Raw genomic sequence first — 13992 nt, 5'->3', positions numbered from 1 at the left:
TTCCTAAGTGTCAGTGGTTAAATGGTGAGAAAATCAAACAAATCCTAAATAAAATCGTTGAACCAGTTTTTAACCGACGATAATCTTTGGTTCAAATGCTATTTAAATAGTGCTTTTCGATATTAAAATCAGGCCATCTAAGGTTCTTCTAGCTTTAGTTACATTATTTGAGGCATCTTCAGCACCTTTATTTCGCCTTTAGTTATGCAATCTATACAGCGCTGCTTGATAGTTTCATCAATTTAGTGGTGTCCTGAAAAATCCTAATTTTTTCATCGTAGTTTCCTGATTTTTGTTTAAACCACCTGGCACCTCTGCAACAGAGCGAAAATACTACACTCTGTCACTCTGAGCACTGAGCGGGCTATTGTCAAGCAATTGAACGGGATATGTGTGCTGTCCCTTCAGAGTTAAAGTATCACCACATTACCTTGTTGTTTGCCGACTTTTGGGTCACTTCGCCGAAACCAATGGTTCTCTAGTTCATAGCAGCCATGCTATTTTCTATAAAAACACTTTTTTCCAGATTCTGTTCCACGAATCTTCTTATAATAATAGAGTTTTAAGGAACTTTTTCGTAGCATTACACGAAAAGTAACCGATCTCGTTTGAAACTGAGGAGAAGACCGACACATCAAAATAACACAAGGCTGTCATCCAATCTATGATAAACCTTAAAATAAAAAAAGAAAAAACAAATCTTCGTTGCTGAGAAAATCGGCATACTGTAAAAGTGCTGTATTGATAATTACTATGACCCCTATCGGCATTGATTTCACATCTTTTCTGTAAGCTGTTCTAGTGATTAAGCTTATCAAAGTGTTAGTTTGCAGACAAATATACCTTGTACGTGACTATCAGTAGATCCCCATGGATCGGTTAGTTCACATAGCGACCTAACGCTTGTGCTTAACGATACTGGTGTTCTGTTTCGTTCCACTGAGGACCACGAATGGTGATTGAGTTTCCTTCTGCTTCTGCTGCAACATGTTTAGCGTCCCCAGAGGGGTATCGGTCGAGCTCATCTTTTTCATTAGCTGTAAGAAGGATAAACGTGTTTAGTTTAACTGTTTAGAAACATATGTAAGCGCAACTTACCCCTTCCTGTTCACTTTTCTTCAACCGCTTTTCAACCTTATTTTTTCCCGGTCCTTTGCCGTGGAACTTGTGAGAAAGATAACGGAACGCTTCCTTCGGCGTTAGCAGATGGCCACTGTCATCGATGTACTCCAGTTTGACATTAGGCTTGAATGTTTCCTTTTCCCGGAAATCCATAATCGGACCACTGAACCGATCCCTTCGGCTATACTTGTCATCATCTCCGTAGTTCTTATCTTCGATAGAATAATTTTGGGCCTGTAGATGAGCAAATCTGGCGTTGCTCGGCCTGTTGGCATCTTCCTTTTCGAGATAGCCTTTGGATTCTGCGAGTTTTAGAGCACCTGCTACACTCGAAGCCACATCCGGTTCTTCGTCCAAAATTGCAATTTCATCAACCGGTTCCCCAGATGGTCCAGCTTGATCATCATATTCTTTTTCAGGGTTAACAGAGTTCCATGCACCGGATCGATCGGGTCTTTCAAATCGGGAGCTTTCCCGTTCGTTGTCTTCCTGTTCAAAGTCCATTATTTCGGCTGCATCTTCCTCCCGATTTCCCGCCAAACCGTAAGTAGGAATATCGCCGAGGGTGCGACAAAACTCGGAGGTTGCGTTCAGTAGAATTCCGCCATCTTTGGTGCGCTCACCGTACGACGGTTCATCTTCCTCCGAGTCCTCCTCCGTTTTTATTTCCTGTTTGACTCGTTCGGGATCAATAGGCAGGGCCTTACTAATGATTGCTTCCTTCTGTTTCAATCGTCGAGCCTTCGAAAGGACCGATTGCAGATCTTCGTCGTCCTCCTCTACGCGGATGTTTGACAAATCCTCCTGAAAGTCCGGTGTATCATCGGTAAGCAGCAGATCCCTACGTCTATTCCGAGCTGGGGGTTCCGGTACTCCATGTCTCGGTTGGCCATCCTGCCGGCGATTAGCTCGGGAACCCAAATCTTGGCTCGATGATGCTCCCGGGACCGACGCCAGTAAATCATCGGCTCTCAACTTCTGTCGAACTTTACGGACCTGAAAGAATTATAATTGTATGAAATATTAAGGGTGGGTCAGCCATTGAATGTGTTGGTAGTTGGTTGGTTGGTAGCCTTCAAATTGTTTGTCCCTTTAGAAAGCTATAATCGGTGGCGATCTACTCTGCTTGAGAAACGTTCCATTGGATAAACCCTGGTACTAGTTACACTTAGGCTTGAGTTCATAAAAAGTGGCAACTCTATAATTACTGCACCGTATATCTCAGGAGCTACTGAACTAAAAACGAAATATTTCCTAAAACACGTTTTGAAACTTGAACGTTTTTTTAGAATTCACAAATCACAAAACTTGCCTTAATACATTTTAACAAACTAATTTCAGGATTTTTGTATTCGAATAGCAAACCTAAATCGGCAAACTAAAACTGTACACTTTACGCTACTGAACAATACCAAATTTTCGAAAAACCGTTTAGTGGTTGGCAAGTTAAAGCCTTTTTGAATTTTTGGGATCTACTATTTTAGGTCAGGTTTGATAATAAAATTCAACAAACTAAACTGTTAAGAAAAAACTTCTTTAACAGTTACTTTAAAGCGCAGATTTTTGTAAAAGAAGGCTTAACCTTACCTTCTTTTTCGGCTTTTTGAAGGATGCCATTTCGGTTTCGGTCAGGTAATCCGAGGCCAACAGCAGCGCCCCCGCAGTGTTGAGCGACTCGAGCTTCTTGTTTTGCAACTTGGCCCGGATTTCCAGCTGCTTTCGTTTTTCGGCCGCTTCGTGTTCGGCATTGGAACCTAACTGGAAGCTGGATTTCTTTTTCCGCCCATCGAGATCCTCGTCGTACTTGCCGAGTACGTTCCGCTCCTTGGGCATTCCGAATTCGTCCACATCGTCCTGATCGTACACGTCATAGCCGTAGTTGTTCGGGTTTTGTTTCTTGTTTTCAATGTTTCTCTTGTAACGTTCATCGTCCATCATGTTGACATTTACCAGGGTGTCTTCTGTTTCGTCCAAGACGGCGGCATCTTTAAGGGTAAGGATGACTTGGCGACCTTCCTTGAACTCTTCTACGTCATGCTCTACGCGCAAGCCACGCAAATCGTTCTCACGATAGGCATTCTTTTTCGCTTGCCTTACTTCCTGATCGACCAGATCCCCGACACCGAATTCTTCATCCAGTTGATCCAGCAACTTGGCCCTCTGTTCAGCTTCCTTTTTGAGACGTTCCTTATCTCGACTGCGGCTGACCCAATTTTTCAAATCATCCACTTCATCGTCCTCTCCGAGTGTTTTGACTTTTTTCAACTTTTCCTCAACCGCGCGTTTTTCCTTCCGTTCCTTCAGCTTATCTCGAATTTTACTTTCCTTAGTCTTTTCCGCCAGATTAGCGGCCGGTTTGTGATAGAATTCACCCCAGTCGTCTTTGATCAGATTGTCCTTTTTGGTTGAGGACGGCTCATCTTCGTCCCGTTTTGAAGCAGTCGAGTTTTCGGAAGGTCCCGTTTCCAGTGGCTTGAGACCCAGTTTTGCACGCAGCTTGTTGGTTTCTTCGATGGACAAACAATCGCCGGCACCATTCTCAGGAATGGGGGACATCGATTTCTGCCGTTTAGGTGGCGAAGGGGATCTGCGGCGAGATATTTTAATCGGTGGCGGAGGACTGGGACTGGACCTGCGCCTGAAAGTTGATACATCCGGTGGCGGAGGAGGTGAAGGGGATCTTCTGCGAGGTGGAGCAATCCTCGGAGGCGAAGGGGATCTTCTGCGAGGTGGAGCAATTCTCGGAGGCGAAGGAGACTTCCGGCGACTGGCAATAACGATTGGCGAAGGTGATCGGCGTACAGGGCGCGATGGCCTCACCGGCTCCGGTTCTGGAGTTGCGACTCGACGAGTAATTGGTGGCGGTGGAGGTGGGATGCTGTCATCAACCGGAACCTCGATACAATCTGAGCCTACAAATGGAGGGAAGATATACGTTCAGGTTTACACCACCCTCCAATCTTACGCTTCTCAAGATTTGGACAAGCTTGGAACCGTGATTAGAGGCCTAAGATGATTAGTAGGACCTGCAAAATCAAACAAAAACCGTCCAGTATGATAAGGAAATTTAGGATTTGGGGAAACGCTTGAAGCGGGAAAACCAACATTATTTATTTATTTCGAAATTTTCAAACCATCGCTCTCTTTTGTTGGTTTTAACGCTGGTTTCGGAAACTATACAAAAACACCGAAACAATAAAAAAAGCGCTTCCTCTTTTAAAACTATTTTACTTACTGTCGGAATCTTCGTCCACTTCCTGATACTTCCGGTCCCGTCTACGTTCTCTATCCCGACTCTTTCCCACACCCTGGCTGGTACCGCCACCCGACTCCTCCTCATACCGATGCCGTTTCCGGGATTTTTCTTCCGGCACCACCGGAGCCCGATCCTTCTTGCTGTGTTTCTTGTGCCGATGCGTTCGCTCACTCCCAGATTCCTCATCCCGGCGATGTCTGCTGCGCTGTTCGTAATCGGCCGGAGGTTGTTGGTAATCTTCCTGCTGCTCAACCTCCTCATACGAGTAGGATCGGCTACGCTTTTCGTGCGGGGAACGACTCCGGGAGCGACGCTTGTGTTTCTTCGATTCCTTCTTGTGCTTCTTGGAGGAACCCATCGCAGGATCCGGGCGGAGTAAAAACGTTGAAGATTTCCTTTAATTTTCCGGTGAAACACAGTACTTTTTCACAAATTTTTCGAGAAAAACAGCGACGACGGAAAACGTTTTGAAAACAATTTGACAGCAAAACTGGCTGTCATAAAAAACTGTTATACGGTTGGGAGAGATTGCAAACACATTCACGATTTCAAACTCAAAATAGATAAAAGGTCATTCTGTTCCAATCGTTCGATCAGTTCGGATGCGTTTTCTCACCGCTGTGACGAAGTTTGGTTTTTTACCAAGTCGGAGTTATTATTTGTCGGTTATTTGCGAAAGTGCATTTTTGTTAGCCCGGAGTGATTTTCCTGCTCATCCCGCTCGGTCGTCAATTGCCGAGACTCGCGCGCTACAACAAATTGGGAAAAAATTGCCATCGCCATTTGGTTTGCTACCACAAGTATTTGCCATCACCATCTACGGCAATAACCATCATCATCGCCCCCCTGTTCACCCAGGAATCCGGATTTTTCTACCGTCAGTGTGTGGACAAGCTTGATTATCGTGACCCAGTTGCAGAGCTACGCTACGGGTCGATTCGGTGTTTGGTTGGTCGTGCTCCCCGATTGACGTCGCCATCTTTTTTCAACGGAGGACCACGTGCTCGAAACAATTAACGGACACTCAGGAAAAAAATTGAAGCGAAGCGATAAAAAAAAACAATTGTGAGTTCTTTTTTTATTCTTTTTTCACTTTTACTTCCTCTATCTTATTTCCCTTTAAAAATATATATTTCGATCATTTTGAGCTTCGCTCATATTTTCAACACGGAGAACATTCGTTTTCCCGTTGAGAAATATGAGCGAAGGCGGGGGACTATACCTTCCAACTGGGGATGATGCAAATGTCTCCTATGAAGATGAGGAGCATCTGGAGGATTCGGTTGATGCCGGTCCTTCAGATGCAAATCGTTCTCGGGTGGATGACAATGTTGCATCATCCCCTGTTGAGAGGAGAGTCAACCGGCTCCGACAATATACAGAGGGCTCATCTTCCTCTGGGCCATGGGTGGTTTTCATCCGGCCCAAAACGAACGGTAAACATCTAAATGTGGTTCAGATCACCAAAGATCTGGCGAGGTGGCCCTCTGTAACCAGTGTTACGAAATTGCGTCCGAACAAGCTGCGCGTTGTGGTGGCTAACTGGAAAGCCGCAAATGAGATTGTGGCCAGCAAGTTCATAAACCTAGAATATCACGTCTACATCCCGTCTCGAAACGTAGAGATCGAGGGCGTGATCACTGAAATGAGCCTACAGGCGGAGTACGTTAAATCCAACGGCGTTGGTAAGTTTAGGAGCCTTGATTCGACTTCGGTCGATATCTTGGATTGTCGCCAACTCCAAACTGCCACCGTCGTGAATGGAGTTAAAAAGTACTCCCCTTCGGCCTCATTCCGTGTGACCTTTGCGGGTACCGCCCTCCCTCACTACGTTTTGATTGACGGAGTTTTAAGATTACCTGTGCGACTCTTTGTGCCTCGCCCAATGGATTGCAAAAATTGCATTAAGTTGGGGCACACTGCGTCGCACTGCTGCAACAAGCCGCGGTGCCCCAAATGCGGGGAGAATCATGGGGATGGAGCGTGCTCAGCAATAGAACAGAAATGTGTCTATTGCGGGGGCTCACCCCATGAAATCTCTTCGTGTGAGGCATTTAAGAGTCGCTGGGATAACCAAAAGCGCTCTTTAAAGGAACGGTCAAGGCGGTCTTATGCCGCCATTTTAAAGGGCGCGGCGCCTCCGATCCAAACTCATTCGAGTAATATTTTTGCTGTATTGCCAGTTGACAATGTAGACACGGACACAGCCGACGAAGAACTTCCAGTTGTGTTTACTGCTAATTCCCGGAAACGTCCAAAACCAGCTCCTAAGAACACCAGAATCCCCAAAAAAATAGTCACGTTGAACCCTCCAGTCGTCGAAAGACAAAAAGCGCCAACTGTACAGAAAGAAAAACCATCTCCTCCTGGATTCCGAATGTGTTTTACACCTCAAAATAAACCCGAAGTAGCGGGAACATCTAATACCTTCAATCCCAACGTAGTTTCACCTGAATCAACTTCCCAATCGGGACTTTTTAAGTTGTCAGATATCTTGGATGGAGTCTTCAAGTTCTTCAACGTATCAGAATCAATCAGAGGCATTGTACTCTCAATGCTTCCTATTGTGAAGACATTTTTAAAGCAATTGATGCAAACTTGGCCCCTCATTTCAGTGTTTATCTCTCTCGATGGTGAATTTACGCCGAGAGGTCGGAGATATCACTGTGTTACAGTGGAATTGTCGTAGTATTATCCCTAAACTGGATCCGTTCAAATTTCTTCTTCATGAAACTAGTTGCGATATTTTTGCCCTTTCTGAAACATGGCTTTCTTCCGAATCAAACATCTCCTTCCACGATTTTAACATTATCCGTCTGGATCGCAACGATTCTTATGGAGGGGTGCTTTTGGGGATCAATAAGCGCCACTCCTTTTTTAGAATCCACCTCCCTTTATCAGGAGGAATTGAAGCTGTTGCATGTCATACAACTATAAGAGGTAAGGACTTATGCGTTGTCAGTTTGTACTGGCCTCATAGAGTTGCAGTGGATCGAAGTCACCTAGAGGACCTGTGCTCAGTACTTCCTGAGCCAAGGTTGATCCTGGGTGACTTCAATTCACATGGAACTGTCTGGGGAGAACAGATTGACGATAGTCGTTCTACTCTTATTTATGACATTTGTGACAGTTTCAATTTAACAATTTTGAACACGGGTGAAAAAACACGAGTACCTAAACCTCCTGCAAGACCAAGTGCAATTGACCTCTCACTCTGCTCAAATTCATTATCATTGGATTGCCAGTGGAAGGTAATCTCTGATCCCAATGGTAGTGACCACTTACCAATCAAAATTACAATCACCAATGGGGCCAGCACTTCGAATCAAACAAATATGGCATATGACCTTACAAGACACATCGACTGGAAAAAATATGCGGACACGATTACAACAGCCATCAATTCTATGAATGTTCTTCCTCCTTTGGAAGAGTATAACTTCCTAGCTTGTTTGATACATGAAAGCGCAGTCTGTGCTCAAACGAAACCCATCCCAAATTCATCTGTACGTCGAAGACCTCCTAACCCATGGTGGGACAACCAGTGCTCCAAGCTTTATAAGGACAAATCAAAAGCATTCAAAGATTTTAGAAAACATGGAACCCTCGATCTTTTTCAAGCATATCTGTCCCTTGAAAATCAATTCAAAAAATTGATTAAAGGGAAAAAACTAGCACATTGGCGTACATTCGTAGAAGGGTTATCACGAGAAACGTCCTTGAATACCTTGTGGAAAGTAGCACGAAACATGCGTAATCGATCTTCAACAAATGAAAGCGAGGAACATTCACATAGATGGATATTCAACTTTGCACGAAAAGTCTGTCCCGATTCCACACCGAACCGAAAAGTTGTCCGGAATGTGTCCCTAGACAGATGCGATCTGGATTCCAGCTTTTCGATGGTCGAATTCTCACTTGCCCTCCTCTCTTGCAACAATTCAGCTCCGGGAATTGATAAAATCAAGTTTAACTTGTTGAAAAACCTTCCGGATGCCGCAAAATTTCGCTTGTTAAATTTATTTAATCAATTTTTGGAGCACACCATTGTCCCCCAAGAGTGGAGACAAGTGAGAGTCATTGCTATCCAAAAGCCCGGAAAACCAGCGTCTGACCCCAACTCGTACCGTCCAATAGCGATGTTGTCTTGTATTCGGAAATTGATGGAGAAAATGATTTTGTTCCGATTGGATAAATGGATGGAAACAAATGGTCTCCTTTCAGATACTCAATTTGGGTTTCGAAGGGGCAAAGGAACAAACGATTGTCTTGCTTTGCTGTCTTCAGAGATACAAATGGCGTACGCAAAACGTGAGCAAATGGCTTCAGTGTTTCTAGACATAAAGGGAGCTTTTGATGCAGTCTCAATAGAGGTTTTGTCAGACAAGTTGCACTCCCGGGGTCTGCCTCCTCTATTGAACAACATCTTATACAGCTTGCTTTGTGAGAAACATCTGAACTTTGCTCACGGAGATATTGCAGTTAGAAGAATCTCCTACATGGGCCTTAAACAGGGTTCATGTTTGAGTCCACTTTTGTACAACTTTTATGTAAGTGACATCGACAGTTGTCTCTCTGAAGGCTGCACTCTAAGACAACTTGCAGATGACGGCGTGGTGTCTGTCACAGGATCTTCCGAGTCTCATCTGCACAGACCTTTACAAGACACTTTAGACAGATTGTCTTCCTGGGCTTTGGGGCTTGGGATTGAGTTTTCCCCTCAGAAAACGGAGATGGTTGTTTTCTCTAAGAAACATAGACCTGCTCAACCTAAGCTTCAACTCCTAGGTAGAACTATCACTCAATCGAGGTGTTTTAAGTATCTTGGGGTTTGGTTTGATTCCAAATGTACCTGGAGAGCCCATATTGAGTATCTGAAAGGAAAATGCCAACAAAGAATCAATTTTCTCCGATCAATCACTGGCACCTGGTGGGGAGCCCATCCAGAAGATCTTTTAAAATTGTATCGAACAACTATTCTTTCAGTGATGGAATATGGTAGCTTTTGTTTCCAGTCGGCTGCCAAAACTCACCTCATCAAACTCGAGCGTATCCAATACCGTTGTCTTCGCATCGCTTTGGGCTGTATGTCCACAACGCACAACATGAGTCTTGAAGTTTTGGCAGGAATACTTCCTTTGAAAGATCGATACAATCTACTATCACTTCGGTTCCTCATCAGGTGTGAGGTCATGAACCCATTGGTGATTGTGAATTTTGAAAGGTTACTTGAGCAAAATCTTCGAACTAGATTTATGTCTATATACTATGTCCTCATGTCAATGCAGGTAAACCCTTCTTCGTATTCTCCAACTCGTGTTTGTAGCCCAGACTACGACAATTCTTCTGTCCAGTTTGATTTGTCTATGCAGCAGGAAATTCGTGGAATCCCGGTCTCGCATCGCCCTCTTCTGATTCCAAGAATTTTCGAAGCTAAATATAGACACGTCGATGCTGATAAAATGTACTTTACCGATGGATCACTTATAGAGGAATCAACAGGATTTGGAGTGTTCAACGAAATATATAGCGCCTCTCACAGTCTTCAGTCACCATGCTCTGTATATGTAGCGGAGTTAGCAGCTATTCACTGGGCTTTGGACAGTATCGCATCACGGCCAGATGGACACTTCTATATTGTAACGGATAGTCTGAGCTCTGTTGAAGCAATAAATTCTATAAAACCGGGAAAGCACTCGCCGTACTTCCTCGAGAAGATACGAAATAATTTGAGTGCTTTATCAAAACGTCGCTTTACCATCACCTTTGTTTGGGTTCCCTCTCATTGCTCGATAGTGGGCAATGAGAAGGCAGACTCTCTGGCAAAGGTGGGAGCGATGGAAGGCGACACGTATCAACGTGAAATCGTCTTCAGCGAATTTTACTATTTGGTGCGAAGAAACTCTCTTGTCAACTGGCAGCGCAAATGGGACGAGGATGAGAAGGGTCGGTGGTTCCACTCGATTATCCCAAAGGTAAGCCTTAAACCATGGTTCAATAGATTGAACTTGAGTCGGGATTTTATTCGTATATTTTCCCGTCTCATGTCAAATCATTGTTCCTTAGACGCGGTACTCTATCGTTTTGATATTGCTGGCAGCAATCTATGTGGTTGCGGCCAAGGTTACCATGACATCGAGCATATTGTTTGGTCGTGCGAGGTCCATCTTGTCGCTAGAACGAATTTAATAGACTCCCTAAGGGCCCGAGGAAAACCACCCTATGTTCCAGTGAGAGATGTGCTGGCTGTGATAGATTTGGACTACATGTTCGAAATATATCTTTTCCTAAAAGCTATTGATCTTCGTCTATAATTCTTTTTATTTTCACATTTCCCTATCTATCTTCTATCTTTTCTTGAAAAAGTGAACTAGATATAAGCACACAATTGTTATCAAACAAAATGAGTTTGGCTCCTTAAAGCCTAAAGGTATGAGCCGTTTCAAATAAAGAATTTACAAAATAAAAGGTCTCGAAACGATAGTTCAGTGGTCCTCAACTTTAAGTTTTACTGGGTATTAAATGAATTCTTAATTGAATGACATATTTCTGTCAAATCTCACGCAAACTTGTGTTCTATAACGTGGGACTTGATGTATGATTTGTCTTCGAATTTTTGAGTTCAAACGGACTTGAATGAAAGGTGCCGCAATGCGCTCAAAACTTCGATCTTTTCTTTTCAACAATCACTTTAAGATTACACCAATTTGATACGTATAGATAACGTAAAGATTACACCAAACTGACAAAAATAACAGAAATATTTTTTGTGTAATTTTTGCAATTTTTGCAATTTTTGTAATTTTTGTAATTTATGTAACTTTTGTAATTTTTATATTTTTTCAATTTTTGTCATTTTTGTAATTTTTGTAATTGCCGTAATTTTTGTTATTTATGTAGTTTTTATAATTTTTGTAATTTTTGCAATTTTTGTAATTTTTGTAATTTTTGTAATTTTTGTAATTTTTGTAATTTTTGCTATTTTTGTAATTTTTGTAATTTTTGCATTTTTTGAAATTTTGTAATCGATAAAAAAAGTCACTTCTATAGAAAAAATCAATTTATGAACACGCCATTAAACGGGCCTCATCAGATTTGTACAACATGCGATGATTCCATAACGATTTGTTAATTCTATGCGAGCCCACACACGATACAAACTTATTTCGCGCGAACACAAACGATTGCTGGCGAAAACAGCAACAGTAAATGGCTTGAAGTTTGTCCAAACAACACCATACACTATGTCGTTTGTACAAAATATTTCTATCTCGACCGATTTCACTCAAACCGTTTCCGCGTTCATTTTAGCAGTGCCATATATGATGCAAATTGTATTCACAGTGACAGAATTTTATCGCATTTGTGCAAATGTGGTGTAGTCTATGGCCTGTTTTAATATCGTGAGCATGTAAGCGATCAGTTTCAGCGGACCATAGACTACGCCACATTTGCACAAAATGCGATGATTCTACGACAATTGTGTAATTATATGGTTGCACACACACGATACGAACATATTTCGTCCGAACACAAACGATTGCTGGCGAAAACAGCAACAGCAACAACAAAACCATCTCCACCCCGGCTGGGGATGAGTAAATAGTCTGAATTTTGTACAAACCGCACTCATACACCATGCCACAGAGGGTTGTTTGTACAAATTATTTCGATTCGGACTGATGTTTGCGCGCTCATTCAAACAGTGCCATACACGATGCGAATCGTATTCACTGCGACAGAATGTCATCGAATTTCACCGCATTTGTGCAAATGTTGTGTAGTCTATGGCCCGATTTAGGTTTCCTATTCGCCCATATCTAATCTGTTATACAAAGCTCCGCAAGGCTGTCAATTTTGCCGCTCTGTGGCTTTGTTTTGGTTTTTCTCGAACGGAACAACAGCCGCCGTTTTTCCCCGCCGGTTAATTTCTTCAGCATCAGGCCGATTCCCGGAACAATTTCCGTCCCTCTAGCGATGAAACTGGCAGCCAAAGATGAGACCAACCATCACGAGGCTTCCGATGAAGAAGAGGAGGAGGATAATGTAGGATTTTCGTTGAATTTTTGTGTGTTTTTTTTTTGGAAAAGTAAAACGATCTTTTTTCTAGCATGAGACTTCCAGCGTCGGTAGTACCTGCACCGATAATACCTCCAATGGAAGCGAGTCCCATCCCAATCGGCGGAAACGACGTCGGCAGCGCAAAAAGGTTTCCAAAAGTCCCAAGCCGCTGTACAAGTTTGCGTAAGCTGAAACATGAAATTATGATTTTTTAAATACTGAACTTTTTTTTTTGTTAAGGTGTTACGTCAAGGAGGACCACGGGCAACCACTGTTCGGGTGTCAATTTAATCACGATTTGAAGAAGGGTGAACTGCCGGTCTTTGCAGCGGTCGGAAGTAATCGGGTGACCATTTACCAATGTCAGGAAAATGGGGATATAAAACTACTCCAATGTTATTCGGATCCAGATGTACGTTATTATTGGATATTTAGAAAAAGTAGCATTTTTAAAAATATAAATTTTTCCAGGTGGATGAAATATACTACACTTGCGCGTGGTCCCATGAACCTGAAACGGGTCGGCCAATTTTGGCCGCAGCTGGATTGCGTGGAGTTGTGCGGGTTTTCTCACCGGCAACGCTTAACGCCTACAAACATTACGTTGGCCATGGGCACGCCATCAATGAGGTGAAGTTTCACCCAAAAGAACATTATTTGCTTCTGTCGGCCAGCAAAGATCACTCCCTCAGACTTTGGAACACAAAAAGCGACGTCTGTATAGCGATCTTTGGCGGAGTCGAAGGACATCGAGATGAGGTGCTTAGTGCAGACTTTGACATCCTGGGCAGTCGCATAATGTCCTGTGGGATGGATCATTCGCTCAAAATGTGGCGCCTAGATTCGGACACGATGAAGGATGCTATCCGGAGTAGCTATTCGTTCCACACTTCCAAATTGGTCCACCGCTTCCCGACGGCGGACGAACACTTTCCGGTCTTTTCCACTCGGGACATCCATCGGAATTACGTTGATTGTGTCCGCTGGATGGGAGACTTTGTCCTGTCGAAATCGTGCGAAAACTCAATCGTCTGCTGGAAACCGGGAAAGGTGGATAGCAACGAGGTGAGGAACAACGAAACCACGACCACGGTTCTAACCACCTTGGAGTACAAAGAATGTGACATCTGGTTCATCAGATTCTCGCTCGACTATTGGCAAAAGTATTTGGCGCTCGGAAACCAAAACGGGAAAACCTACATCTGGGAGCTGGACACGGACGACCCGGCCCATCCTCGGTGCACCCAGCTGTACCACCCGAAGTGCGTGACGGCAATCCGGCAGACGTCCTTTTCGAGGAACGGTGACATTCTGATTTGCGTCTGCGACGATGGAACCGTTTGGCGTTGGGATAAGCTCGTTCAAAGCTAGGCAGGCACAATTCCGACCGATGTCTTTTCACTTATTTTTATCGTCATATATGTGTATTTATTTTAAGACCAATAGCATTACCGAAAAATATAAAACTACAGTGAGCATTGGTTGCTTTTGAAAATTTATTAACAAGTAACATTGGGACATACCACCTTTTTTTTCTAAAAATAGAATATTAT

At 43.4% G+C, this 13992-nt stretch overlaps 2 protein-coding genes across 2 annotated transcripts; one reads left to right on the top strand and one right to left on the bottom strand.

Moving 5' to 3' along the window:
• Nucleotides 1-715: 715 nt before the first annotated feature.
• Nucleotides 716-4828, bottom strand: LOC129759665 (U4/U6.U5 tri-snRNP-associated protein 1-like). The gene is made up of 4 exons (XM_055757174.1): nucleotides 4358-4828; nucleotides 2710-4034; nucleotides 1099-2118; nucleotides 716-1037 (listed from the first exon to the last, which is right to left on the bottom strand). The coding sequence occupies exons 1-4, from the start codon at nucleotides 4734-4736 to the stop codon at nucleotides 897-899; spliced, it is 2865 nt and encodes a 954-aa protein (XP_055613149.1). The 5' UTR covers nucleotides 4737-4828; the 3' UTR covers nucleotides 716-896.
• Nucleotides 4829-12266: 7438 nt separating this feature from the next.
• LOC129759668 (polycomb protein EED-like) lies at nucleotides 12267-13911 on the top strand. The gene is made up of 4 exons (XM_055757176.1): nucleotides 12267-12424; nucleotides 12489-12622; nucleotides 12680-12851; nucleotides 12911-13911. The coding sequence occupies exons 1-4, from the start codon at nucleotides 12356-12358 to the stop codon at nucleotides 13808-13810; spliced, it is 1275 nt and encodes a 424-aa protein (XP_055613151.1). The 5' UTR covers nucleotides 12267-12355; the 3' UTR covers nucleotides 13811-13911.
• The last annotated feature ends 81 nt before the right edge of the window (nucleotides 13912-13992 follow it).

This window comes from Uranotaenia lowii, unplaced genomic scaffold (assembly GCF_029784155.1).
Source record: "Uranotaenia lowii strain MFRU-FL unplaced genomic scaffold, ASM2978415v1 HiC_scaffold_239, whole genome shotgun sequence".
In the NCBI taxonomy this organism is placed as follows: Eukaryota; Metazoa; Arthropoda; class Insecta; order Diptera; family Culicidae; genus Uranotaenia; species Uranotaenia lowii.
This window is presented reverse-complemented; position numbering and strand designations above follow the sequence as displayed.